Here is a 23,683-nt window from a genome sequence, read left to right as displayed (position 1 = left end):
TTACCTTGCTTAGCAAGGCTCTGCCAAGTTCCTTGTCTCTACCCACTGCCCAAGCCCCCTCTTGCCCTATAATCTTTTTCTTTTATGCCATGCTAGCCTTTAGTTACTATACTCTACAACCCCTTTTGCCCCAGGGACTTTGTGTACACTGTTTCCTCTTTCTGGTATCCCTACCTACTCACCTGCCCCTACCCTCTTTGCTAAGCGCTTCCTAGTTATCTTAATAGGCTTCAGCTCAGACATCACTTCCTCACAGAAGCTTTCTCTGCCCCACCTGGCTAAGTTTCCGTTTAGATTTAGCTGGTTGTTTGATTATTGTCTGACTTTTCTCACTAGACTAAGTTCCTGACTGGTTTTACCTGAAATGAACCTTGAAGGGGCTGGTGTGCCATCTGTCACAAGGATTTGCTCCTTATAAGTGCAGCCCAAATTCTTTGACACTACTCCCATTGAAAGGTGGTGGGGTCAGGGGGTGGAATCTGTGTCCCCTCCTCTGGAATCTGGACTCTGACTCCTTGACCAGTAGAATACAGCAAAAATGACACTATGCCAGGTATCAGGCCCAGGCCTTAAGAAACTGGCATCTTCCATTTTCTGTCACTTTGAATGCTTTCTCTTTAACCCAATTTCCATGCTATCAGAAAGTCCAGGCAGCCTGTGGAGAGGAACCAAGACCCTTGGTCCTCAGCCCTAGCAGAGCTCCCAGCTGACAGCACCAACTTGCCAGTCACGTGAGTGAGCCGTGTTGGAAGTGGAACTTCTAACCCCCCATTGAACCATCCCAGCTCACAGTGCATGGAGCACAGATAAGCTTTCGCCATTGAACCTTGCGAAATTCCAGATTCATGAACAAAATGATTTTTTTCAATGACTTAAAAAAAATTGGGGGGGTGGTTTATTATGCACCAATAGATAACCAGAACATCAGCCAAAATGGCAAGCCTCTGCAGAAAGGCAACCCTTCTCGGGCAGGATCACAGAGCTGTTTGTGATGTCATCCTGAGTCTTACTGAGCCCTGGTTGACCAGGAGCCCACAGTGCCTTTCAACATATAGAGGAGTCTGTGGCAGTGCCCAACCAGGGTGACCACCCCTCATGTCCATGCTAGGAAGCAGGTGCAGACCTGGATCCAGGGTTCTCTCTTGCTCATAACCTTCCACCCTGAGATGGTTGCTGGAGCCTACTGCTCTCCAGGGTTTTGCCCCAAATATGCAGAGAGCAGCCTGTTCCAGCTGGTGAAGGTGGACGTTGGATACCAAGGGACATCAAGCAGTGCCTCATGAAAGACCCTAGGGAGGGAATGCAGTTCGTGGGGAAGGCTCAGGGATCACTGCCCCAGAGGAATGTGCAGCTTTGTGCAAGGTGATTCAGGTGAACATTCACATTTGGTACACCAAGTTCTGAGAGGCGTCTGTGCTGAGGCACACAACCTACACAGTGCCCTCTAGGCACACTCTCCAGTACAGTAGCCAGTAGCCGCACATGGCCATTTATTTATTTATTTATTTATTTATTTATTTATTGAGACGGAGTCTCGCTCTGTCCCCCTGGCTGGAGTGCAATGGCGCGATCTCCGCTCACTGCAAGCTCCGCCTCCCGGGATCGTGCCATTCTCTTGCCTCAGCCTCCTGAGTAGCTGGGACTACAGGCGCCCGTCACCGCGCCCGGCTAATTTTTTTTTTTGTATTTTTAGTAGAGATGGGGTTTCACCGTGTTAGCCAGGATGGTCTCGATCTCCTGACCTTGTGATCCGCCCGCCTCAGCCTCCCAAAGTGCTGGGATTACAGGCGTGAGCCACCGCGCCCGTCCCACATGGCCATTTAAACTAAAATTTTTTTAAATGTTAAAGAGCCGTGATTAAGGTGATCTTGAGGGGGAAAAAGAAAAAATTTAAAGCAATATCTCAGCCACATGAGTTACATTTCAACTGCTGAAGAGCCACATGTGGCTAGTGGCTACTGAACTGAATAGTACAGATGTAGAACATTTTCATCACTAGAAGTTTTATTGAACAGTATTGTTCTAGGCCCTTTAAGAGAAGTCAGCCGGGCACAGGGGCTTACGCCTGTAATCCCAGCATTTTGGGAGGCCGAGGTGGGTGGATCACCTGAGGTCAGGAGTTCGAGACCAGCCTGGCCAATGTGGTGAAACCCCGTCTCTACTAAAAATACGAAAATTACCTGGGTATGATGGCAGTTGCCTGTAATCCCAGCTACTGGGGAGGCTGAGGCAGGAGAATCACTTGAACACGGGAGGCAGAGGTTGCAGTGAGCCAAGATTGCGCCACTGCACTCCAGCCGGGGGGACAGAGCAAGATTCCATCTCAAAAAAAAAAAAAAAAAAGAGAGAGAGAGAGAACATGGTGAAACCCCGTCTCTACTAAAAATACAAAAAATTAGCTGGGCGTGGTGGCGGGCACCCGTAGTCCCAGCTACTCGGGAGGCTGAGGCAGGAGAACAGCATGAACCTGGGAGCACAGAGCTTGCAGTGAGCCCAGATCGCACCACTGCACTCCAGCCTGGGCGTCAGAGCAAGACTCCATCTCAAAAAAAAAAAGAAAAAGAAAAAGAAAAAAGAGAGAGAGGTCAAAAGAGATGGCTTTGTCTCCAAGTCCATGAAAATAAATGCAAGAAACAAAACAAGGGCTCCTGCTGAGAGAACCACAGGGATGGCCAAGTTTGTCAGGCCGCTAGGGAGTTTTGGGGAGCAGCTTGAATGACTTACCCTGAGCTTTCTGCCTCCTTTCATAGTCACTGGTAACTTTTTTTCCAAACTCCTTGTTAGTATAGTCATTTCCTACTTGGGGGTATCACATTCCATAACTTCCATCCATGACATGCAACAAAAATGCAGCACAACATCCTGGTTAAGAACATGAACTCCAAGCCCAGCGTGGTGGCTCATGCCTGTAATCCCAACACATTGGGAGGCCAAGGCAGGCGGATCACCTGAGGTCAGGAGTTCGAGACCAGCCTGGCCAACATGGCGAAACTCCGTCTCTACTAAAAATATGAAAATTAGCCGGGCGTGGTGGCAGGCGCCTGTAATCCCAGCTACTTGGGAGGCTGAGGCGGGAGAATCGCTTGAACCCGGAAGGCGGAGGTTGCAGTGAGCCGAGATCATGTCCCTGCACTCCAGCCTGGGCGACAGAGCGAGACTTCATCTCAAAAAACAAACAAAAACATGGACGCTGGAACCAAACTGCCCATAGCAGAACTCTTGTTCCACAACTTACTAGAGTGACCTTGGGCAATTTATTCATTCTCATTCTCATAGAGCCCGGGTAAAAAGGGGCTAATAGAAGTTCTATGAGGGTCACATGAAATAATATAAACATAATGGTGCCACGAAATGGTGAACACAATATATATTCGCTCTGATGTTCTCCACACCTAATCTTATTTGGGTTTCCAAGAAAAAAAAAAAAAAGCCTTCAAAAGAGACTTGGTGAGTGTGTGTAATCACCGTATCCTTCCCTGACTTCATTTTACTAAACTCTCCTCCTTCAAGCCCTCTTCAGTCCTCCTAATCTCTTCAGGGCCCTCCTCCTGGGGTGGTGGCACATGGCTCTAGTGCAGCTGCCCTGAGCCTGGTATCAGAGTAGGAAGACTTTGATCTCAGGTGAAGCCATTCTCGTTTTTTATCTTCTTCTATCTTCCGTCCTTAGGCCCCCCAAGTACTAAGTGTGTTCCAGGAGGCTGGAATATCATACAATGGAGGAAATTTGGAGATTAGGATAAAGATTTGGAGAAAGAGGCATGAGAAGCTAAAGATGCAGGAGTTGCCTATGCCGGCTCTTGCTTCGTGGTCATGCAGCTTAACAGGCCCTGGATGAAGGCCGAGGGCTGGTGTTCTGAGTGTTGCCTGCTCGCAGTCAAGGAAAGTACAAGCCGGGCCCTGCCGGCTTCTCAGGACCGCGTAAGAAACAGAAGATGTAATAAAATCGCAATTTCCTATAAAATTAAATGCCTTAAGGGTTGTTAGCAGTTTCCCCGCCCCAGGCGGCTCCTTTAAGAGGCGGCTCCTCGCCCCGCTAACAGAGGAAGTCCCCGCCCCCCGTTGCTAGGGTGCTCTGTGGCGTCGCATTCTCATTGGTGGGCGACGGCGGGGAGCACCCCCGAGGCAGCCATTTCCAACTAGCTGGCGGGGGCGAAAGATGGCGACGCCCCTCGGGTGGTCGAAGGCGGGGTCAGGATCTGTGTGTCTCGCCTTCGATCAACTGCGGGACGTGATTGAGTCTCAGGAGGAACTGATCCACCAGCTGAGGAATGTGGTATGCAGCCAGAGGAGCTTGGGGAGAGGCGGGGCCGGATGCCTTACTGATGGGGGCGGGGCCAGAACCTGTTCCAATGCCGGGCCGTGGCTAGAACGCATGGCCCATGGCGTAATCAGGAGGAGGCTGGGCTTGGTCGGTAGGGGTAGAGCCAAAAAGAGGCGGGCTTTCCTGAACCAGGGAATTTTAACTAATATCAAGCCATATTCTCCCTTCCGTTTGCCTGGTTGCTGCAAGAGCTGGTAGAGTCCCTGAGCCTCAGTTTCCCCATTTTCAGTGAAGATGACGTCACTGAGTTCCCATGGCCCTCGTGTGCAGGCAGAGAAACTGTCATCCCTTCTATTATGGACACCCTTCCGCAGAGTCAAAGGCAGTGCCATGATGAATGCAGTAAGCGCAGATTTGGCCCTTGCCAACGCTAACTTAGGGGCCTCCAAGAACTTTACATGCCTTAGCTTTTGCCTTCTCAATCAAACCCCAGCTAATGGGTGCAAAGCATTGCAGTCACAGATTACCTGGGAAGGCATGATAGAATCCTGGCCAGCTGGAGTTCATGGTTTTTCTGGTTTTGTTTTTCTGTCTTGGTAAGAAGGTTGAATGTATCTCCATCTCAGAAATAAAACTGGCTTCACCTCTATTTGTCATTCTAAGTTGTTCTTAGACAATTTCTTCCCTTCTGGGAAGTTGAATGTGGGGGAAAGGGGAGAGAGACATGTCCTATTAGCTACCCTAATGCTCTAATTCAACAAAATGTATGGAGCTCTAGGCACTGAATTGCCTTTGATTCCCAGAAGGTACCCAGGTCTTCCTCTTGGCAGCTGACCTTGGCTTGGGTGTCCCCACCATCCAGAGTGCTTTTCTGTCTATCCCTTTTCTGGCCCACCCTATATAGCAGTCAGATCTCAGTTCTAATGTCCCCTTCTCCGGAAGCGATTCTGACCCTTCCCCAAGCTGTGTTGGTGCCTCCTCTGGGCCCCAGATCCCCTTATGTCTCCCCATCAAGGCACACAACATGTTAGAAGTGCTAGCTGTGGACTGCCTCCTCCATTAGACTGGCTGCTCCTTGAGGGCAGCACTTATTGCTGAGTCTCAGTTTATCTGTGGAACTGAATTCTCCCTTCCCAGGGCCTCAGTCTCATCCTACCACGAGCATTATCCTGTTATCCACTTTTGGTCCTGGTCCCTAGAGGGCGCCCCTTCTACTCCAGCCCCAGGCCCTCCCTCAGCCAGGCTCTGTTGCAGATGGTTCTCCAGGACGAAAATTTTGTCAGTAAAGAAGAGTTCCAGGCAGTAGAGAAGCAGCTGGTGGTAAGTAATGGCCTCTGCAGTCTCCTAATCTTACCCCTTTTCCCAGGACCCCTGTGGTTAGGCAGGCTCATTAAGTATTAGCCTCTGATGATGGGTGCGGTGGCTCACAACTGTAATCCCAGCCCTTTGGGAGGCCAAGGTGGCAAATCACTTGAGGTCAGGAGTTTGAGACCAGCCTGGCCAACATGGTGAAACCCTGTCTCTACTAAAAATACAAAAAAAAAAAAAAAAAAATTAGCCAAGCATGTGTGGTGGCAGGCGCCTGTAATCCCAGCTACTTGGGAGGCTGGGACAGGAGAATTGCTTGAACCCAGGAGGCGGAGGTTGTGCTGAGCTGAGATCATGCCACTGCACTCCAGCCTGCGCAACAGAGTGAGACTCTGTCTAAAAAAAAAAAAAAAAAAAGTAAAAAGAAAGGTCGGCCTCTGAGAACCTCCAGCCCTAGTAGCAAGGTGGCCAGAATCTCCCTGTGCCCTGGTGTCTATGTGTCTGTCTGAGAAGCGGGGCTGGTTAAGGGAGTCTAGGAGACCCAAGGCAGCCCAGGGTAATGAAGTGACTGCTGCCGCCCCTGCAGGAAGAGAAAGCTGCCCATGCCAAGACCAAGGTCCTCCTGGCCAAGGAAGAGGAGAAGTTACAGTTTGCCCTCGGAGAGGTAGAGGTGCTGTCCAAACAGCTGGAGAAAGAGAAGCTGGCCTTTGAAAAAGCGTGAGTGGGCCTCAGTAGCGGGTATGGGTTTTGGGGGACGCATCTGCTTGCTAGCCTGCCCATCCTCCCATCTTCCCCACCCAGGCTCTCCAGTGTCAAAAGCAAAGTCCTACAGGAGTCCAGCAAGAAGGACCAGCTCATCACCAAATGCAATGGTAGGCGGGAGGCCCGTGCTCTCCACCACGGTTATATAAACGGGCTTTTTCCTAACCACCCAGTGCCTGTGTCAAAGGCAGGGTTTCACTCTAACACCTGTCCCCAGCTGAGGATACAGGCAGGCCCAGGTGGGCCACACCTTCGAAAAGGCCTTAAGGGACCAGGCAGGCCACGGAAATGAGGGAAGCAGTCGGTGTACTATATTCTTCACCGCCATAAAGGAATGGGCTTGCTCCCATTTTTCCTGAAACATACAACCTTCTTAGTCCACCTTTTGTTTTCCCACTTTTGATGGGTTACTCCTAACTCTGATACAAGAGGAACACAGGGCAAGCACTGTCCTATTTGGGACTTGATCCTTAGTCTCAGGGTCAGGACTCAATAGGGAAGGGTGCACATGGTGACGGGGATAGGACTGCCAGATCTTTAAAATGGAAATTAATAATTATTTATATTTTTCTAAGACTGGGGATCACTATGCTGCCCAGGCTGGTCTCAAATGCCTGGGCTCAAGTGATTCACCCACCTCAGCCTCCCAAGTAGCTGGGACTACAGGTGTGAGCCACCATGCCCAGTGAAACCAAGTTGTTTTGTTTTGTTTTGTTTTGTTTTATTGAGATGGAGTCTTGTTCTGTTGCCTAGGCTGGAGTGCAGCGGCACACGGCTCACTGCAAACTCCGTCTCCCAGGTTCAAGTGATTCTTCTGCCACAGCCTCCCGAGTAGCTGGGATTACAGGTGTGCACCACCACGCCTGGCTAATTTTTGTATTTTTGGTAGAGATGGGGTTTCACCATGTTGGTCAAGCTGGTCTCGAACTCCCCACCTCAGCCTCCCAAAGTGTTGGGATTACAGGCGTGAGCCACTGCACCCAGCCAAAACCAAGTTTTAATGGAAGCTTTTCTGACTTTTTAGTGTTGGCAGTTGATTTTGAAATTTTAAAACTATTGTGTAGGCCAAGTAAAATATCTGTGGGCTGCCAGTTTTCAACTCTGCTCTGTGCAGATGCCTGTGGGCCACTTGTTTGGCTCAGTTGGTGCCATAAGTTGTGGGGCACCTTTAGAGTCAGCTACACCGTGTCCTTACACCTCAGGAGCCCCGTTTATTTCTTAGAATGCTAAACTCCCCTTACCCAGTTTAAGTATGGGCTGGGCGCAGTGGCTCATGCCTGTAATCCCAACACTTTGGGAGGCCAAGGCAGGCGGATCACATGAGGTCAGAAGTTCAAGACCAGCCTGGCCAACATGGTGAAACCCCATCTCCACTAAAAATACCAAAAATTCCCTGGGTGTAGTGGCGGGAGCTTGTAATCCCAGCTACTCAGGAGGCTGAGACAGGAGAATTGCTTGAACCCAGGAGGCAGAGGTTGCAGCGAGCTGAGATCGTGCCATTGCACTCCAGCCTGGGCAACAAGAGTAAAACTCCATCTCAAAAAAAAAAAAAAAAAAAATGTAGGTATGAATTCCAGGCACAACATCTGCTTTGTTCACTGCAGCAGATCTCCAGTAGGCCAGAGCCCAAGCGCAAGAGGTTCAAGGTCCTTCCTGGTGAGGCTCCCACATGGAGCCTTGAGTAACCTGCCTTTCACCAATTCAGCCTTCTCTCTCCCCTGGTGAGTGCTCTCACTGGGAAGATGCCAGCAGGCTGACATCTTGATCTGGCCAGGCAGGCTGACAAGTCTCATAGTAATTTGGTCACTGGCTCCTGCCAGGACAGGGCCCAACAGGCAGTCACTGCCCCCATGCTCAAGGCCATTGGTCCCCTCAGTCTTGCCCTTTCCCTGGGCATCCCCTTACTTCCCAAAAAAGAACCTGGGGTTCTTTCCTGGTGGGGCCAGAGACATCCTTCCCCTAGGTAATTTCCTTCCAACAGAGATCAGTCAAGCCCACGGGGCTTTGGATCTGCTTGTTGGTAGGTGTGTGTGTCATGGGGACAGGTCCTGGATGCCTCCCCCATAATATTCTAAACCCCTCCAGTGGGACACAAGCCCTCTTGAGCCAGTCTGGTGATGTGAACCTCACCCTGGCCAGTGCCTCCCACCCCATCCCTACAAACTCCCCTTGTGTGGTTCAGTTTGGTTTTTACACTTACATAGTTCTTCACTCTCAAAGGGATTTTCTAACCATTCTCTCATCATCAGGAGCCACAGGCTTTTATTTTCAAAGAGTCACACAAATTTCTAATTCTTTTTCCCAAACGAACTTCACAAGTAATTAATCCCACTTAGCTGGACGCCTGGGAAGGAGGTTCAACAGTCCTCATCCCATGACCTGGTGAACTCATGTCTTCATTCTCTCCCTCCACCTGTCTCCTCTTTTCCATGCTGCGCCTTCACTTTTTACCAGGTCTTCTCTTTTGAAATCTTAAATGCTTAGACATTTCTGTATTTTCAGAGTTTGTGTTCTAGTTAATTAATCCTTGTCCAACCTTTTTTTTTTTTTTTTTTGAGACGGAGTCTCTCTCTGTCGCCCAGGCTGGAGTGTAGTGGCGAGATCTCATCTCACTGCAAGCTCTGCCTCCCAGGTTCATGCCATTCTCCTGCCTCAGCCTCCCGAGTAGCTGGGACTACAGGCGCCCGCCACCACGTCTGGCTAATTTTTTGTATTTTTAGTAGAAACAGGGTTTCACCGTGTTAGCCAGGATGGTCTCGATCTCCTGACCTCATGATCTGCCCACGTTGGCCTCCCAAAGTGCTGGGCTTACAGGCGTGAGCCACCGTGCCCGGCCTATTTTTTTTTTGAAGCAGAGTCTGGGTCTGTTACCCAGGCTGAAGTGCAATGGCACGTTCTTGGCTCACCGCGACCTCCGTCTCTCTTGGGTTCAAGTAATTCTGCCTCAACCTCCAAAGTAGCTGGGATTATAGGCATGTGCCACCACACCCGGCTAATTTTTGTATTTTTAGTAGAGACAGGGTTTCACCATGTTGGCCAGGCTGGTCTTAAACTCCTGACCTCAGGTGATCCATCCGCCTTGGCCTCCCAGAGTGCTGGAATTACAGGCGTGAGCTACTGTGCCCGGCCCCTTGTCCAGCCTTTAAAGACAGTAGGATTTTCTTTCTGTGGGAATCAGAATTTTCCAGGGTGCCATGTGGGGCAGTTATGTAAATGAAGCACCCCAGATCCCTATAGTCTCCTTGGATTTTGATCCAACACAGAAAAATTATCATTTATTTATTTATTTATTTTTTAGAGACAGGGTCTTGCTCTGTCACCCAGACTGGAGTGCAGGGGCACAGTCATACCTCATTGCAGCCCCCAACTCCTGAGCTCAAGTGATCCTCTTGCCTCAGCAAGTAGCCAGGACTACAGGCACGTTCCACCACCATGCCCAGCTAGTTTGTTTTTTTTTTTTTTAGTTTTGTAGAGGCGAGGTCTCACTATGTTGCCCGGACTGGTCTCTTACTTCTGGGCTCAAGCCTCAGAAAGTCATCTTTGCCGAAATGTACGATTAATTTGGGGGTAGGCTTTGCCACCACTATCTCACTGGTTCTTCCCTATACCACTGTGGGATAGGGCTGTCTCTTTCCCCATCCTTGAAATGAGGAAACAGGTCTGAAAATCCAGGCAACTCCATCTTCTCCCATCAACCCTGAAGCCCTAGCACAAGGCTGGGCATCCAGCCAGCCCCCGGGAAGTTTGGTTGGACTGGATGATTGAACTAGGTCATGTTTTTAAGTCCTAACCCCCCAGGAACATCCCATTCATTCGGTCTGCAAATATACTTTTTTATACCTACTATGTGCCAGGTACTGTTTTAGGCATTAGGGATAAAGGTGTGAATAAAACAAAGATCCTTGTCCTAGTGGACCTTACATTCTAGTAGCAGAGAAGACAGATGAATAAAGTATATGGTATGTTAGGTAAAAGCGTTAAGAAAAATAAAGCAGGATGTCGGGCATGGTGGCTCACTCCTGTAATCCCAGCATTTTGGGAGGCCGAGGTGGGTGGATCACCTGAGGTCACGAGTTCGAGACCAGCCTGGCCAACATGGTGACACCCCATCTCTACTAAAAATACAAAAATTAGCCAGGTGTGGTGGCAGGTGCCTGTAATCCCACCCAGCTATTCGGGAGGCTGAGGCAGGAGAATTGCTTGAACTCAGGAGGAGGAGGTTGCAGTGAGCCAAGATCATGCCACTGCACTCCAACCTGGCAACAGAGCAAGACTCAGTCTCAAAAAAAAAAAAAAAGAAAAGAAAAGAAAAAGAAAAAGAAAGCAGAAAGCAGGAAGAGGGAGTAGGAAGTACTGGGAGATGTAATTTTTAGATGAGGGAGAGTTTCTCCAAGGAGGCAACATCTGTAAAGACCTGCTGGAGTTGAGGGCAGGTGCCATTCATCTTCCAGCCTTTGGGCAGGACTGCCCACCTCTCTCCAAGGACCTTCTCCTGCCCTCATGTGGGTCCTCTGGTCCAGAATAGACTTATGAAGTCATTGACAACAATCCTCAAACACTGCACTCCCCCAAGACTGCATAATAAACTTATTCATACTAAGGTATTAGCAGTTCTTCATGGACAACTCCTGGGTGGGCAGCCAAGCTCTGAAAAGCCCCATGAGGGAATGCCTTATCTCAGGAAGGAGCCCTGGGATGGGAACCACCCGTCCTCCCTGCCTCTTTCCCCCACAGAGATTGAGTCTCACATTATAAAGCAAGAAGATATACTTAATGGCAAAGAGAATGAGATTAAAGAGTTGCAGCAAGTTATCAGCCAGCAGAAACAGATCTTCAGGTGAGGGGTCTGGGCCTGGCTGGGGGTGTTGATGACACTGGGGAGCCAGACCTCTGGCCCCTACATACCCTGGGCTGTCTACAGTCCACCACCAGCGGGCTCCATTGCAGGAATCACATGTCTGACTTCCGGATCCAGAAGCAGCAGGAGAGCTACATGGCCCAGGTGCTGGACCAGAAGCATAAGAAAGCCTCAGGGACGCGTCAGGCCCATAGCCACCAGCATCCCAGGGAAAAATAAAATGGCCGCCGCTTTCCTGTTCTCTGGCTGTAATCCCCAGCCTCTGCCTTCTCTGCTCTGGGAGTCCCCAGCCTCTAGGCCCTGCTACTTCCCTCCCTTTTGGGTAGTGGTAGCGGTCCACAAGGTGGGGGCTTGTAGCCTACGGGAGGAGCTGGGTCTTTGTTGTCTGGTAGGCACCACCGCTTCCTTTGGGTATTTAATCCCTTCCTATATAAACAGCCCTGGTTACCCAGTAACATCCCACCCCACTCCCAGTGTCCTGATAAATTTAACTCTCCCAACTTGACTACAGGGCTGGAAGCCCTGACCAGAAACTTCAGAGACAGTGGGTTCCAGAACCACAAGGAATTTGGGAAGCCAGTTTCTATCACATGACAATAATGTTATACCTGCAAATTGCATTTGCACTTGCTGACCCTCCCCCAAACAAATAGGAGCTTCACAAATGGGAGGAAGAGAAAAGACAATGCTGTGTGTGGTTTTGAGGTGGAGAAACAATCTGGGAAGGGACCTGGACTTGCGCAAGTTGCACAGGTAGGGCTGGATGGGATGGTCTAGCAACATTCTTTCAGAAGCCATCACTGAGTGTCCCCTAGATGATCATGGGGACACACCCAGGCAGAGGACCCACTTCAGGGGTCAGGTTAGCCCAGTGTAGCCTGTCCTGGGTCAGTTTGAGGCCAAGTACACAGGAGGGGTCAGTGCTCTTGCTCCAGGGCCAGCTGGGGCCTGAGTCATAGCAGGACCTTGAAGCCAGAAGTTTAAGGGCAAGTGGTGCCCACAGTTGTAAGACAATGACAGGTGGTGGCTGCCTCCCCACCAGTGCCTGTCCCCAGGGCAGGTCCTAAGGCTGTGGGGGCTGAAATTAGGGCCTTGTGAGTGCCTGGGGGAGCACAGGGCTGTTCTGGCTTCAGGGGCCTTTGGAGCTGGGACCACAAGCTACTTCGAAGCTTCCCATGGGACCCCACATCGGTATCCAGGGCCTGTTCTAGGTGCTGAGGCAGATTGTGAAAGCTAGAGCTGTCCACTCCAGCCCCTTCCGATAGGTCCCACTGAGGGCAATGGGTCCAGCCAGGGTAGTACCTTCCTGAGGCCCTGAGGAGTCAGGGAGGCCTCTATTGGTCGGTACTCCTTACTCTACTGAAGGTTGGGGGTCGGGGAGAGTGTAACTGGGACCAAGGAAGGTGATGTGTGCACCCTTAGGAGCTCTAGCTGAGGCCAGCAATGGCAATGGGGGTCCCCTGCAGTGATGTTAAGACACCCGGGGCTGAGGGGAAGATGAAATTGCTGACTCTACCGGAGTCTCCTGGTCTGAAGGTCTGGCTCACAGCCTGAACCGCACACAGCAGTGCCTGACTTCAGGCAGATCCCTGCTGGGCTTCAGTTTCCTCACCTGTGATGGGTGCAGCTGGGCCTAACTCCTGGCTCCAAGGCTTCAAAAGTTGGGCCTGCCATTACCTCACCTGCCTGTCCGCCAAAACTTGGAGCCCACCCCAGGTACTCCGGCTTGTGCCTGAGAAGGGGGTTAGTTGGGCATGGGGGCTGGACAGGGAAGGGTGCAGGGCCCAGGTCTCTTCTGCTGCAGGCGCCGCTGGCTCAGGAGTGGACGCGGCCGCTTTAAGGCGCGGTGACCCCACGGCATCCTCGGGCGGGGCGGGGACAGTGTCGGCGCCACCAGCGGAGGCGAATGCGAGGGAGATAGTGCGCGGCGTCCGGCCCCACCATGCTGACAGCGCTCGCCCCGCCAGCCTTGCCTGGGATCCCGAGACAGCTGCCCACGGCCCCCGCGCGGCGCCAGGACTCCTCCGGTTCGTCAGGCTCTTACTACACGGCTCCGGGTTCTCCGGAGCCCCCGGACGTTGGGCCGGACGCGGAAGGCCCAGCGAATTGGCCCTGGGTGGCCCCTGGGCGGGGGGCGGGTGCCCAGCCTCGCCTGTCCGTCAGCGCCCAGAATAGCCGCCAGCGGCACGGGCCCGGCTCGGGTTTCTCGCGAGGCCCGGGCTCCGGCCCACGGCCACCCCAGCCCCAGCTGCGCACGCTGCCGTCGGGGGAGATGGAAGTCATCTTCGGCGTCGGGCCCTTGTTCGGCTGCTCCGGCGCAGAGGATCGCGAGGCACAAGAGCTCACGGAGCCGGCCTTCATTAGCCCTTTGCCGCCGGGGCCAGCGTCTCCCACTCCTGTCCCACGTCAGTCCCAGGCCCCAGATGGTGGCTCCCGCTGGGCCACCTACCTAGAGCTGCGGCCCCGTGGGCCAACTAATGCAGCCCCAGCGCAGTTCGAGTGTGTGGAAGTGGCTCTGGAGGAGCGCGCCGCACCCGCCAGGCCCCGGACGGTGCCCAAGCGTCAGATCGAGCTGCGCCCCCGGCCCCAGAGTCCCCCGCGGGCGGCCGGCGCGCCGCGCCCCCGGCTGCTCCTGCGCACCGGCTCCCTGGACGAGTCGCTGGGCCGCCTGCAGGCCGCCGCGGGCTTCGTGCAGACGGCGCTGGCCAGAAAACTGAGCCCCGAGGCCCCGGCCGCGAGCAGCGCCACCTTCAGGCCCACGGGGCTGTCGGAACCTGCGACCCGGGAAACGTCCCGCAGCACCCGCGTGGTCCTGGAGAAGACTAAGTCTCGGCCACTTCGCGTACAAGATAATTCGGCCCCCGCCAAAGCCCCGAGGCCGTGGCCCAGCCTCCGCGAGCGCGCGATTCGGCGCGACAAGCCTGCGCCCGGAACGGAGCCGCTGGGTCCTGTTAGCTCCAGCATCTTCCTTCAGTCAGAGGAGAAGATCCAGGAGGCGCGGAAGACTCGATTCCCGCAAGAGGCGCCGCATCGAACTGTCCAGAGGGCACGGAGTCCGCCTTTTGAGTGTAGGGTCCCCTCAGAGGTTCCGAGTAAGGCTGTGAGGCCAAGAAGCCCGTCCCCGCCGTGGCAGGCTCCAAACGGGGCTGTACGGGGTCCTCGCTGCCCGTCGCCCCAGAACTTGTCCCCGTGGGATCGGACTAGTCGGAGGGTGAGTAGCCCATCGTTCCCTGAAGCCTCCTCCGCGTGGGAGAATCAGAATCTGGCCGTCGAGGAAACTGTCAGCAGGAGAAGCCCTTCCCCTCCGATCCGTTCCCAGTGGAATCAGTGTGTTGCTGGGGAAAGGAGCCCGTCCTTCGAAGCCCCTTCCCAGTGGGAGATTCCACATTCGGCAGTCGGGGATACGGTGGAGCCAGGTAGCAGCCCGTCCCCGCCGGCCTTCTTCCCGTGGGAGGCTCCAGATCGTCCTATTGGAACTTGGGACGCATCTCCCCAAGAGACGTGGGACCCCATGGGGCCAGGCGCATCGATAGCATTTACTCAGGAAGCTCAGAATGGGTTAACTCAGGAGGAATTGGCACCGCCTACACCGTCCCCACCCGGGACTCCAGAACCAGCAGAGATGCAGAGTCCATCCACGCGGGAGATTCTGGATCTTGCCTTTGGAGGGAGTCAGCCGTCCCCAGAGGTGGCAGCACCCGACAGCCACCTTGTGGGCACCCTGGACGCCGATAAGTGCCCGGAAGTCTTGGGTTCTGGAGAGGCGGCTTCAGGACGTCCGCGCGTGGCCATTCCGCGGCCTCGAGACGTGCGCAAGTTGGTGAAGACCACGTACGCGCCAGGCTTCCCGGCAGGAGCCCCAGGCTCAAGGCTGCCTGCGCCTCCTGCCGACCCCTGCGAGGAGGAGGGCGGCGAATCCAAGACGCAAGAGCCGCCGGCACTGGGGCCCCCGGTCCCGGCTCACTACACTTCCGTTTTCATCAAGGATTTTCTACCGGTCGTGCCGCACCCCTACGAGCCTCCAGAACCGTCCTTCGACACGGTCCCCCAGGACGCCTCACAGCCCAACGGGGTCATGCGGCGGAGGGCAGAGAACAGCACGGCGAAGCCCTTCAAGCGCACAGAGATCCGCCTGCCTGGGGTCCTGGCCTTGGGTCGCCGGCCCGAGGTAACCTCGGGAGTGCGAGCGCGCGGCCCTGGAGGAAAGAACAGGGATGCAGAGGCCCAGCGCCTTGTCCCCGACGGCAAGGGTCGGACCAGCCCTCTAGGCGGCGCCCGCAGCTCATCCCAGCGATCCCCCGTAGGGCCAGTAGGGGTCCGATCGCCCCGCCCCAGCTCCCCTCAGGTGCACGCCAGCCCGAGCCCTGGGATAGCACCCAAACCGAAGACACCTCCTACGGCCCCCGAGCCCGCGGCTGCCGTCCAGGCGCCACTCCCGCGGGAGCCCCTGGCGTCGGCGGGCAGGACGGCCCCCGCTCAGCCCCGTGCTGCCTCGGCGCCTCCCACAGACCGGTCCCCGCAAAGCCCCTCCCAGGGAGTGCGCAAGCCGCCCGGGGCCGCGCCCCGGGGGAAGGTCTTGGTGGACCCCGAGAGCGGCCGCTACTACTTCGTGGAGGCGCCGCGTCAGCCTCGGCTGCGGGTGCTCTTCGACCCCGAGAGTGGGCAGTACGTGGAGGTGCTGCTGCCGCCCTCGTCCCCTGGGCCGCCCCACCGCGTCTACACCCCTCTGGCCCTGGGCCTCGGCCTCTACCCGCCTGCCTATGGGCCTATACCCAGCCTCTCCCTGCCACCGTCCCCAGGCCCGCAGGCTCTCGGCAACCCCCAGCTACCCTGGGTCTCTGAGGCAGGGCCCCTGGACGGGACCTACTACCTGCCAGTGAGCGGAACCCCCAGCCCTGCACCTCCTCTGCTCTTCTGTGCGCCGCCCTCCAGCTCAGTTCCCACCCAGCCCGGCAAGGGTTCCTTGTTCCCACTGTGAGGCCCCGGGCAGATCCCCATGGAGTTGGAGCCCTTGGATGGCCTGGGAGGTTCTGGCATCCAAGCCCCTACCCTTCTCTCTTTCCGCTGCCTCTGTCTTTAACCCATCCCAGCCAGTCGTCGGACAGGAAGTGATCTCAGAGAATGAATCTGAGCCCCGAGGCTGGCGGAGCTGGAGTCACCCAGGAAGTGGCTGCCTACTTCCTCTCCCAAGGAAATTATGTGTCCCTTTCCCAGGCATTCGCAGGGCATGGTGTGGTGTGGTGTGTGGGTGTGTGTATATGTGTATATGTGGGCAAGCAAATAGGGAAAGTGAGGCATCCCTGGGCTTGTCCCCAGGAGCCCATCAGAGGAGGTGCTGGGGCTGCCCTGTGGCAGCAGGAACCGGAGCAGCAGGAGACAGGGCGGGGAACTGTCTGTCTTTCCTGATAGCAGGCCCAGGTGAGGTGAGGCTGGCTAGTGTCCCTGGTGAGGTGGCAGGAAGGACTGGCTGTCAAGTCTGCTCTTAGGAAGAAGAGCTGAGCTTTGGCCTTGGAGGCTACTGGGGGGAAAGTGGCCAGTACAGCCCCAGGCCAGGCTGGCTCTGAGAAAGGGAGCTAAGGCAGGGGGACAGCAGGTGGAAGCAAAGCAAGGAATACAGGGAGGGCCTGGGTCAGGGGTGAGCCTGGAACTTGGGGTGGGAAGATGGGGAGCCTGGCCCTCAGAGCTGAGCTGACTCATTTTTGGGCCAGGGGTGGGGCTTCTGTCCCCGACCCCCTACATCGGGAGTAGGTGAAATGGTCATCAGGAAGGTCTGAGAAGAGGGAGGGTTGGGCTCTTGTCCCACAGGAGTCTCTTGACCCCTCTGTGTGGTTAGAAGGTGGGTTAGGGCTGGCAGTAGAAGCGATACCCCTGGTGGAGTAGCCAGAGGGACCTGCAGCTCTTGGCAGATTCTACTCCCCAGTAACAGATGTGGCAACAAGGCCCAGAGAGGGGCTGGCCCTACAGACCAGTCACAGCAAGGGACAGGGCCCAGAGCCTGCACTTCAGTTGCCCTGAGATTCCAGGAGACTCTGAGGGAGATGAGGGGGGTCTGCATGAGGTGGGAGGTGGTGTGCGTGGGGGTCTGTGTATAGTTCTGAACCAGAAATGGCTGGCCCTTGCCAGCCTGGTGTGTGATGTGATGAGTTTGCGAAGGACAGTTTCCATGAGAAGCAGTGGCAAGGATGGGGATGGATGCCTTCATTGTTCCAGGCCTGTCAGGGGGCCCAGGTCCCTAGCAGTCCCTGCCCTCTGCCCTGGACTGGAAATTGATTAGGAGAGCTATGAGTCAGAACAACTGGCCATTTTCTGGCTGGAGACACCAGCTCCGATGGCATGGAGGCCCTGGGACCACCCCAGGTGCCTTTACCTCATCCTGGTGTGTAATAAATCACTGACCATGGAGCCATGATGGCTGAAATAACTGATGTGAGGTGCCTGATTTCCTGCCATGGCCTCTCAACACCCTCCACAATGTCCCTCCATGCCTGGATATGGCCTGGGTGGAGGGGACCTCAGGGCTAGGGAAGGAGACCATGTGTGTCTTAGAAACACTGTAGCATCCCTGTCTCCCTGAATTTGCCTCCCAGGAGGCTGGCAGCCACACCTTATTCCTTCTGGTGGTTGAGTGGCCAGGGGGCCTTGGGTCAATCAGGCTTGGGTTTCTCAGCATGGCCCCTCTAGCTATGTGGCCTTGGATTTGTCACCTCTCTCTGAGCCTTTGTGTCGGAAAAGGCAGAATAAACATGACAGTCTTATTTCTCAGAAAGGTCAATGAAAAAAGATGACGGTAGCCAACCAACTGTTCCCACAAGGTACTCAGCAGAGTGCCTACCACTTAGCCAGATCACAGGATGTGGGAGGTATGGGCCCCTATGTGTTCCTGCCCAGGCCCAGCCCCTTTCCTTGCCTCATTGCTCCCTATCTGTGAAATGGAGCTGAGATGGCTGGAGCCAGGGTCCAGCTAGAGGACATGCCCACGTGGCATCTTCAGGGCCCTGGAGGAGGGAGTGGGAGGAGGATGGGAGGGGTGAGGTGTCAGTTCCCCATTGGTCTAGGCCAGCTGTTCTGCGGCAGTCCCCACACCACACAAGCACACACACATCTGCACCTCAGCCACATCCTACACTTGCTGAACTGGCTCCTGGGGCCATGAGGCTGTCACTGCCACTGCTGCTGCTGCTGGGAGCCTGGGCCATCCCAGGGGGCCTCGGGGACAGGGCCCCACTCACAGCCACAGCCCCACAACTGGACGATGAGGAGATGTACTCAGCCCACATGCCCGCTCACCTGCGTTGTGATGCCTGCAGAGCTGTGGCTTACCAGGTGAGTCCTTCACTCACACCCCTTCTCAAGCCAGACCCCTCCATCCACCTTACATTCTACCACCAGCCTTTGATCCCCAATCCCTACCACTGGGCATCAAGCCACAGATGCAGTCTTTAATTATATTCCATGCCTCAGTTTACCCATCTGCCTGCCCAACAGAGAGCAGACAATCTGGGAGGCCTCTATCGTATCTTGAGACCCCAGGGAATCACTCACTTGTCCTTAGGCTTCTCCCTTTCCAGGCCCATCCTTGGTTCTGGACTCCCTCCCCAAACCTGACGGGGCGACTTTGGCTATGTGTACATGGTGCACGTGCACACGTGTGAGCACCTGCACGTGAGTATGCGTGTGTCTGGGTTCACACACACATCTGCTGAGCATGCCTGCGCACCAGTGTCTCTGTGAGGTGGGGGCCTGGGAGTACTTGTGCTGTTAGTTTTTCTTACCTTGTTCTTGTGGTTTAAAATGGCATATGCCGGCCGGGTGCAGTGGGTCGTGCCTATAATCCCAGCACTTTGGGAGGCTGAGTGGGGCCGATCGCCTGAGCTCAGGGGTTTGAGACCAGCCTGGCCAACATGGTGAAACCCTGTCTCTACCGAAAATACAAAAAATTAGCTGGGTGTGGTGGCGCCCCTGTAGTCCTAGCTACCTGGAGGCTGAGGGAGGAGAGTTGATTGAACCTGAGAGGCGGAGGCTGCAATGAGCTGAGATCACATCCCCGCACTCCAGCCTGGGCGACGGAGGGTGTGAGACTCTAAATAAATAAATAAAAATAAAATGGCACGTGCCACTGGGCAGGTGTGCCCTGGAGGAGGGACCCCAGTGCCCAGGCCTCACCTACCACTTTAGCATTTCTTTCCCATCCCCCACTCCCATCCCAGGGAGCTTTGGGGGCTGGGGGAGGGGCCGTGCAGCAGCCTTACAGGTGCTTCCTGCTCAAACAGCTCTCTTGCCGCCTTATTCTCCCCAGAGACTCTGCTCCTATCGGCCCCACCTCCCCCTAACTGAGCAGCAGTCCTGAGGCCCTGCCTCCCAGTCCCTCCTTGTTCCAGATGTGGCAAAATCTGGCAAAAGCAGAGACCAAACTTCATACCCCAAACTCTGGGGGGCGGCGGGAGCTGAGCGAGTCGGTCTACACGGATGTCCTGGACCGGAGCTGCTCCCGGAACTGGCAGGAGTGAGTTGAAAATCCTGCCCCCACCTCCCTCCTCCAAGGGCAGGCCTGGTGAGTGGAGCTTCCCACTCACCTGCTCACACGACACACACTCCACTAGGACCCTGGTCCAAGGAAGGGGCTGGCTGGGATGAAGTCTGGGCTCTGGAGCTGAGAGCAAGTGGGAGAGCAGATGGCCAGCAGACAAGGTCACCTTGTGACCTTGGGCCAAGGGCTTTCCCTCTCTGAATTCCGCAAACACCCAGCATGTCCAGCTTGGTGTGGAGAAGGGTCTCTCCCTGGCTGGGCTCCTGCCAAAGCTGTACTCCTCTCCTCTCCACTGCCACCAGCTATGGAGTTCGAGAAGTGGACCAAGTGAAACGTCTCACAGGCCCAGGACTTAGCAAGGGGCCAGAGCCAAGCATCAGCGTGATGGTCACAGGAGGCCCCTGGCCTACCAGGTGATGCCCGGGGCTTGGGGATAGAATGAAGCTCCTGGAGCCTTGGTTTGCCCCACTGTGGGCTGGGCAGCATCTGAGGCTCCCACTGGGCTCCCCTAGGCTCTCCAGGACATGTTTGCACTACCTGGGGGAGTTTGGAGAAGACCAGATCTATGAAGCCCACCAACAAGGCCAAGGGGCTCTGGAGTCATTGCTGTGTGGGGGACCACAGGGGGCCTGCTCAGAGAAGGTGTCAGCCACAAGAGAAGAGCTCTAGTCCTGGACTCTACCCTCCTCTGAAAGAAGCTGGGGCTTGCTCTGAGGGTCTCCACTCCCATCTGCAGGCAGCCAGGAGGGCAGGAAGACCTTGCTCTGTGCTGCCATCCTGCCTCCTTCCTCCAGCCTCAGGGCCCTGGGGCCTGGGTGGGAGCCAAGGCCTTCTCCTCTGGACTCAAATAAAATCCAGTAACCTCACTTCTTTTCTTTGCAAAAGGTGCTTGGGGGGCTGGGAGTGCAGACATTGGTGTTTCTTCTGATGTCCCTTCTAAGGAAAAAAAAAAAAAAACTCTCAAAATCAATTTATTTATTTTTTTTTTTGAGACAGTCTCTGTCACCCAGGCTGGAGTGCAGTAATCTTGGCTCAATGCAACCTCCACCTCCCAGGTTCAAGAGATTCTCCCACCTCAGCCTCCTGAGTGGCTGGGATTACAGGCACCCGCCATCATGCCTGTCTAATTTTTGTATTTTTAGTAGAGACAGGATTTCACCATGTTGGCCAGGCTGGTCTTGAACTCCTGACCTCAGGTGATCCACCCACCTTGCCTCCCAAAGTGCTGGGATTACAGGCGTGAGCCACCGAGCCCAGCCTTCAAAATGCTTTTTCTATTCTCTCACTCCACAACAACACAGAAGATGGCTGTGACCAAATGCGTGGGGGCTTTCCCCCACACACCAGACAAGCAGTTCTGCAGCCGACACCAGCTGGGTGCCCTCCAAAATTTAACTCTGGCACTATCTACCTGGAGATGGCATCAGATCCCACAGGCTGAGGACTCAGTCCCCTGTTCTGTCCCCTATTCCTATGCCAGTTCCAACTCCAGGCCTCTGGAGCTTCTGGCCTATTGGCTTCAAGATGAGGTTCCCACAACCCCCTCTTTGAGTTCAACTAATTTGCTAGAGTGGTTCATAGAGCTCAGAGAAACATTTGCCAGTTTATTATAAAGGATGTTACAAAGGATACAGATGAAGAGATGTGTAGGGCAAGGTATGGGGAATGGGCTCGGAGCTTCCATGCCGTTCATGGATGCATCACCAGCCAGGAACCTCCACGTGCTCAGCTATCCAGAAGCTCTCTGAACCCTGTCCTTTTGAGTTTCTGTGGATAATTCATTAGGTAGGCATGATTCATTAAGCCATTGGCCATTGGCGAACAACTTACCCTCCAAGCTGTCTGCTTTCCCTTGGCTGGGGGTGCGGGGTAGGGGGCTGAAATCCTGCCTTGGTCTCTCTGGTAACCAGTCCCTGTCCTGAAGCTACCCTAGGGGCTGCTAGCCATCAGTCAATCATTAGCACACAAGAAGACATCATTTTGGGAATTCTAAGATTTTAGAAATTGTACTCCAGGAAACGAGGTCAAAGACCAAATATATATTTCACAATATTACATCCCTCCTACAGAAGGCCAAATATACATCCCTACAACTTCCAGAGGTAAGAGAGCGCCGTCAATGGCGTGGTGATGTAACCGCCCAAAGCGTTCACCTTGCCCAAGCCTAGACAGAGCTGATTTCTCAAGACCGGGGAATTCAATGAAGAGTAATGAATGCAGAGGTGGCTGTGCGGGAGACCAGAGTTTTACTATTACTCAAATCAGTCCCCCCAAGCATTTGGGGAGCAGAATTTTTTTTTGTTTGTTTTTGTTTTTGTTTTGAGACGGAGTCTCGCTCTGTCACCCAGGCTGGAGTGCAGTGGTGCGATCTCGGCTCACTGCAAGCTCCGCCTCGCGGGTTTACGCCATTCTCCTGCCTCAGCCTCCCAAGTAGCTGGGACTACAGGCGCCCGCCACCACGCCCGGCTAATTTTTTTTGTATTTTAGTAGAGACGGGGTTTCACTGTGTTTAGCCAGGATGGTCTCGATCTCCTGACCTCGTGATCTACCCGTCTCGGCCTGCCAAAGTGCTGGGATTACAGGCTTGAGCCACCGCGCCCGGCCAGAGCAGAGTTTTTAAGGACAACTTGATGGATGGCGGGGAAGCCAGTGAGCCAGGAGTGCTGATTGGTCAGGACTGAAATCATAGGGAGTCGAAGCTGTCTCCTTGCCTTGAGTCAGTTCCTCGGTGGGAGCCACAAGTCCCAGTGAGGCAATTTATGGATCTGGGTGGTGCCAGCTGATCTATCAAGTGGAGGATCTGCAAAGTATCTCAAGCGCTGATTTTAGGAGCAGTTTAGAGAGGGTCAGAATCTTGTAGCCTCCAGCTGCATGACTCCTAAACCACAATTTCTAATCTTGTGGCTAATGTCAGTCCATCCTACAAAGGCACTCTAGTCCTCAGGCAAGAAGGAAGTCTGCTTTGAGAAAGGGCTGTTATTGTCTTTGTTTTAGACTATAAACTAAAAACTAAGTTTCTCCCAAGGTTAGTTCAGCCTACACTCAGGAACAAAGAAGGACAACTTGGAGGTTAGAAGCAAGATGGAACTGATTAAGTTAGATCTCTTTCACTGTCTCAGTCATAATTTTGCAAAGGTGGTTTCAGTGACATCCCAGGTCTTCAGAACCATCATGAGAAAAGAGAACCAAGGAAAACTCGGCACGCAGACCACCTTGTGGCACACCTACTCCAGCTACTCCATGCTGTCTGCGCCCCTGCCAGAACACACGTCTCACTGGGTCTACACCTAATGGCTGTTCATTTTCCACACTTTGCCTTTGACCCCAGCTGGTATGGATGGGCCCTGGATTTCTGACCAGCCAGATTCAACATTTTGGTTCTCAGTCCTCCTTTCCCCAGAAATTCTTCTGGCTGAGCCTTTTCCTTAGTAAAGGAGCCCTGGACCCACCTAGGTCTGGGAACTGGAGATCGGTGGCACCAGAACTTTCAGTTTCCTTTGTGAGTGTCTCTGATCTGGCCAAGCCCTGGGAGAGAGACAGAACATTCTAACCCCCATTTTTAGAAATATTTTTATTTTACACAAGAGCCACGTGTAGGAAGACAATCTAATCCCCCTTTGACAGATGCAGAAACCAAAACTTAGACAACAGAAGAGGTTCAGGCCAAGTCCCAGGCTGAGTCGTAGCAGGGCTGGGAGGGGATTCAGACTTAGGGGACCGGGGAGGCCAGCTGCTGGGGAAATGGAGGTGCCCGGGGCAGGCCCTGGCCACTCCAGCTTCCCCGGGAGCTGCGCTCAGCCCCCTCCATCCTTCACCTGTTCCAGGACTTGCCTGAAGCCCCACCTTCCCTGGCCTTCACTCAGGAGAGAACCCCCAGACACCAGGAGGAAAGTCAGAGCCCAAGAAACCCACTAAGCTGTCAGTAGGACAGGGTGTGGAGCCGGGCCCCCGTGACGTGGACGTGTGT

General features: G+C 54.4%; 3 protein-coding genes across 3 annotated transcripts; all 3 read left to right on the top strand.

Annotated features, from left to right (window-relative positions):
- Positions 1–4,135: 4,135 nt before the first annotated feature.
- SPATA24 (spermatogenesis associated 24) lies at positions 4,136–11,441 on the top strand. The gene is made up of 6 exons (XM_025388824.1): positions 4,136–4,273; positions 5,516–5,581; positions 6,156–6,286; positions 6,371–6,441; positions 11,066–11,168; positions 11,279–11,441. Exons 1-6 carry the CDS (start codon positions 4,157–4,159, stop codon positions 11,406–11,408), a joined length of 618 nt encoding a protein of 205 aa, XP_025244609.1. The 5' UTR covers positions 4,136–4,156; the 3' UTR covers positions 11,409–11,441.
- Positions 11,442–13,023: 1,582 nt separating this feature from the next.
- On the top strand, positions 13,024–16,247 carry PROB1 (proline rich basic protein 1). Its single transcript, XM_025388783.1, has one exon. The coding sequence runs from the start codon at positions 13,132–13,134 to the stop codon at positions 16,165–16,167; it is 3,036 nt and encodes a 1,011-aa protein (XP_025244568.1). The 5' UTR covers positions 13,024–13,131; the 3' UTR covers positions 16,168–16,247.
- Positions 16,248–18,284: 2,037 nt separating this feature from the next.
- Positions 18,285–20,582, top strand: MZB1 (marginal zone B and B1 cell specific protein). Its single transcript, XM_025388825.1, has 4 exons — positions 18,285–18,512; positions 19,568–19,692; positions 20,019–20,129; positions 20,229–20,582. The coding sequence occupies exons 1-4, from the start codon at positions 18,339–18,341 to the stop codon at positions 20,383–20,385; spliced, it is 567 nt and encodes a 188-aa protein (XP_025244610.1). The 5' UTR covers positions 18,285–18,338; the 3' UTR covers positions 20,386–20,582.
- The last annotated feature ends 3,101 nt before the right edge of the window (positions 20,583–23,683 follow it).

Source organism: Theropithecus gelada, chromosome 6, assembly GCF_003255815.1.
Source record: "Theropithecus gelada isolate Dixy chromosome 6, Tgel_1.0, whole genome shotgun sequence".
In the NCBI taxonomy this organism is placed as follows: domain Eukaryota; kingdom Metazoa; phylum Chordata; class Mammalia; order Primates; family Cercopithecidae; genus Theropithecus; species Theropithecus gelada.
This window is presented reverse-complemented; position numbering and strand designations above follow the sequence as displayed.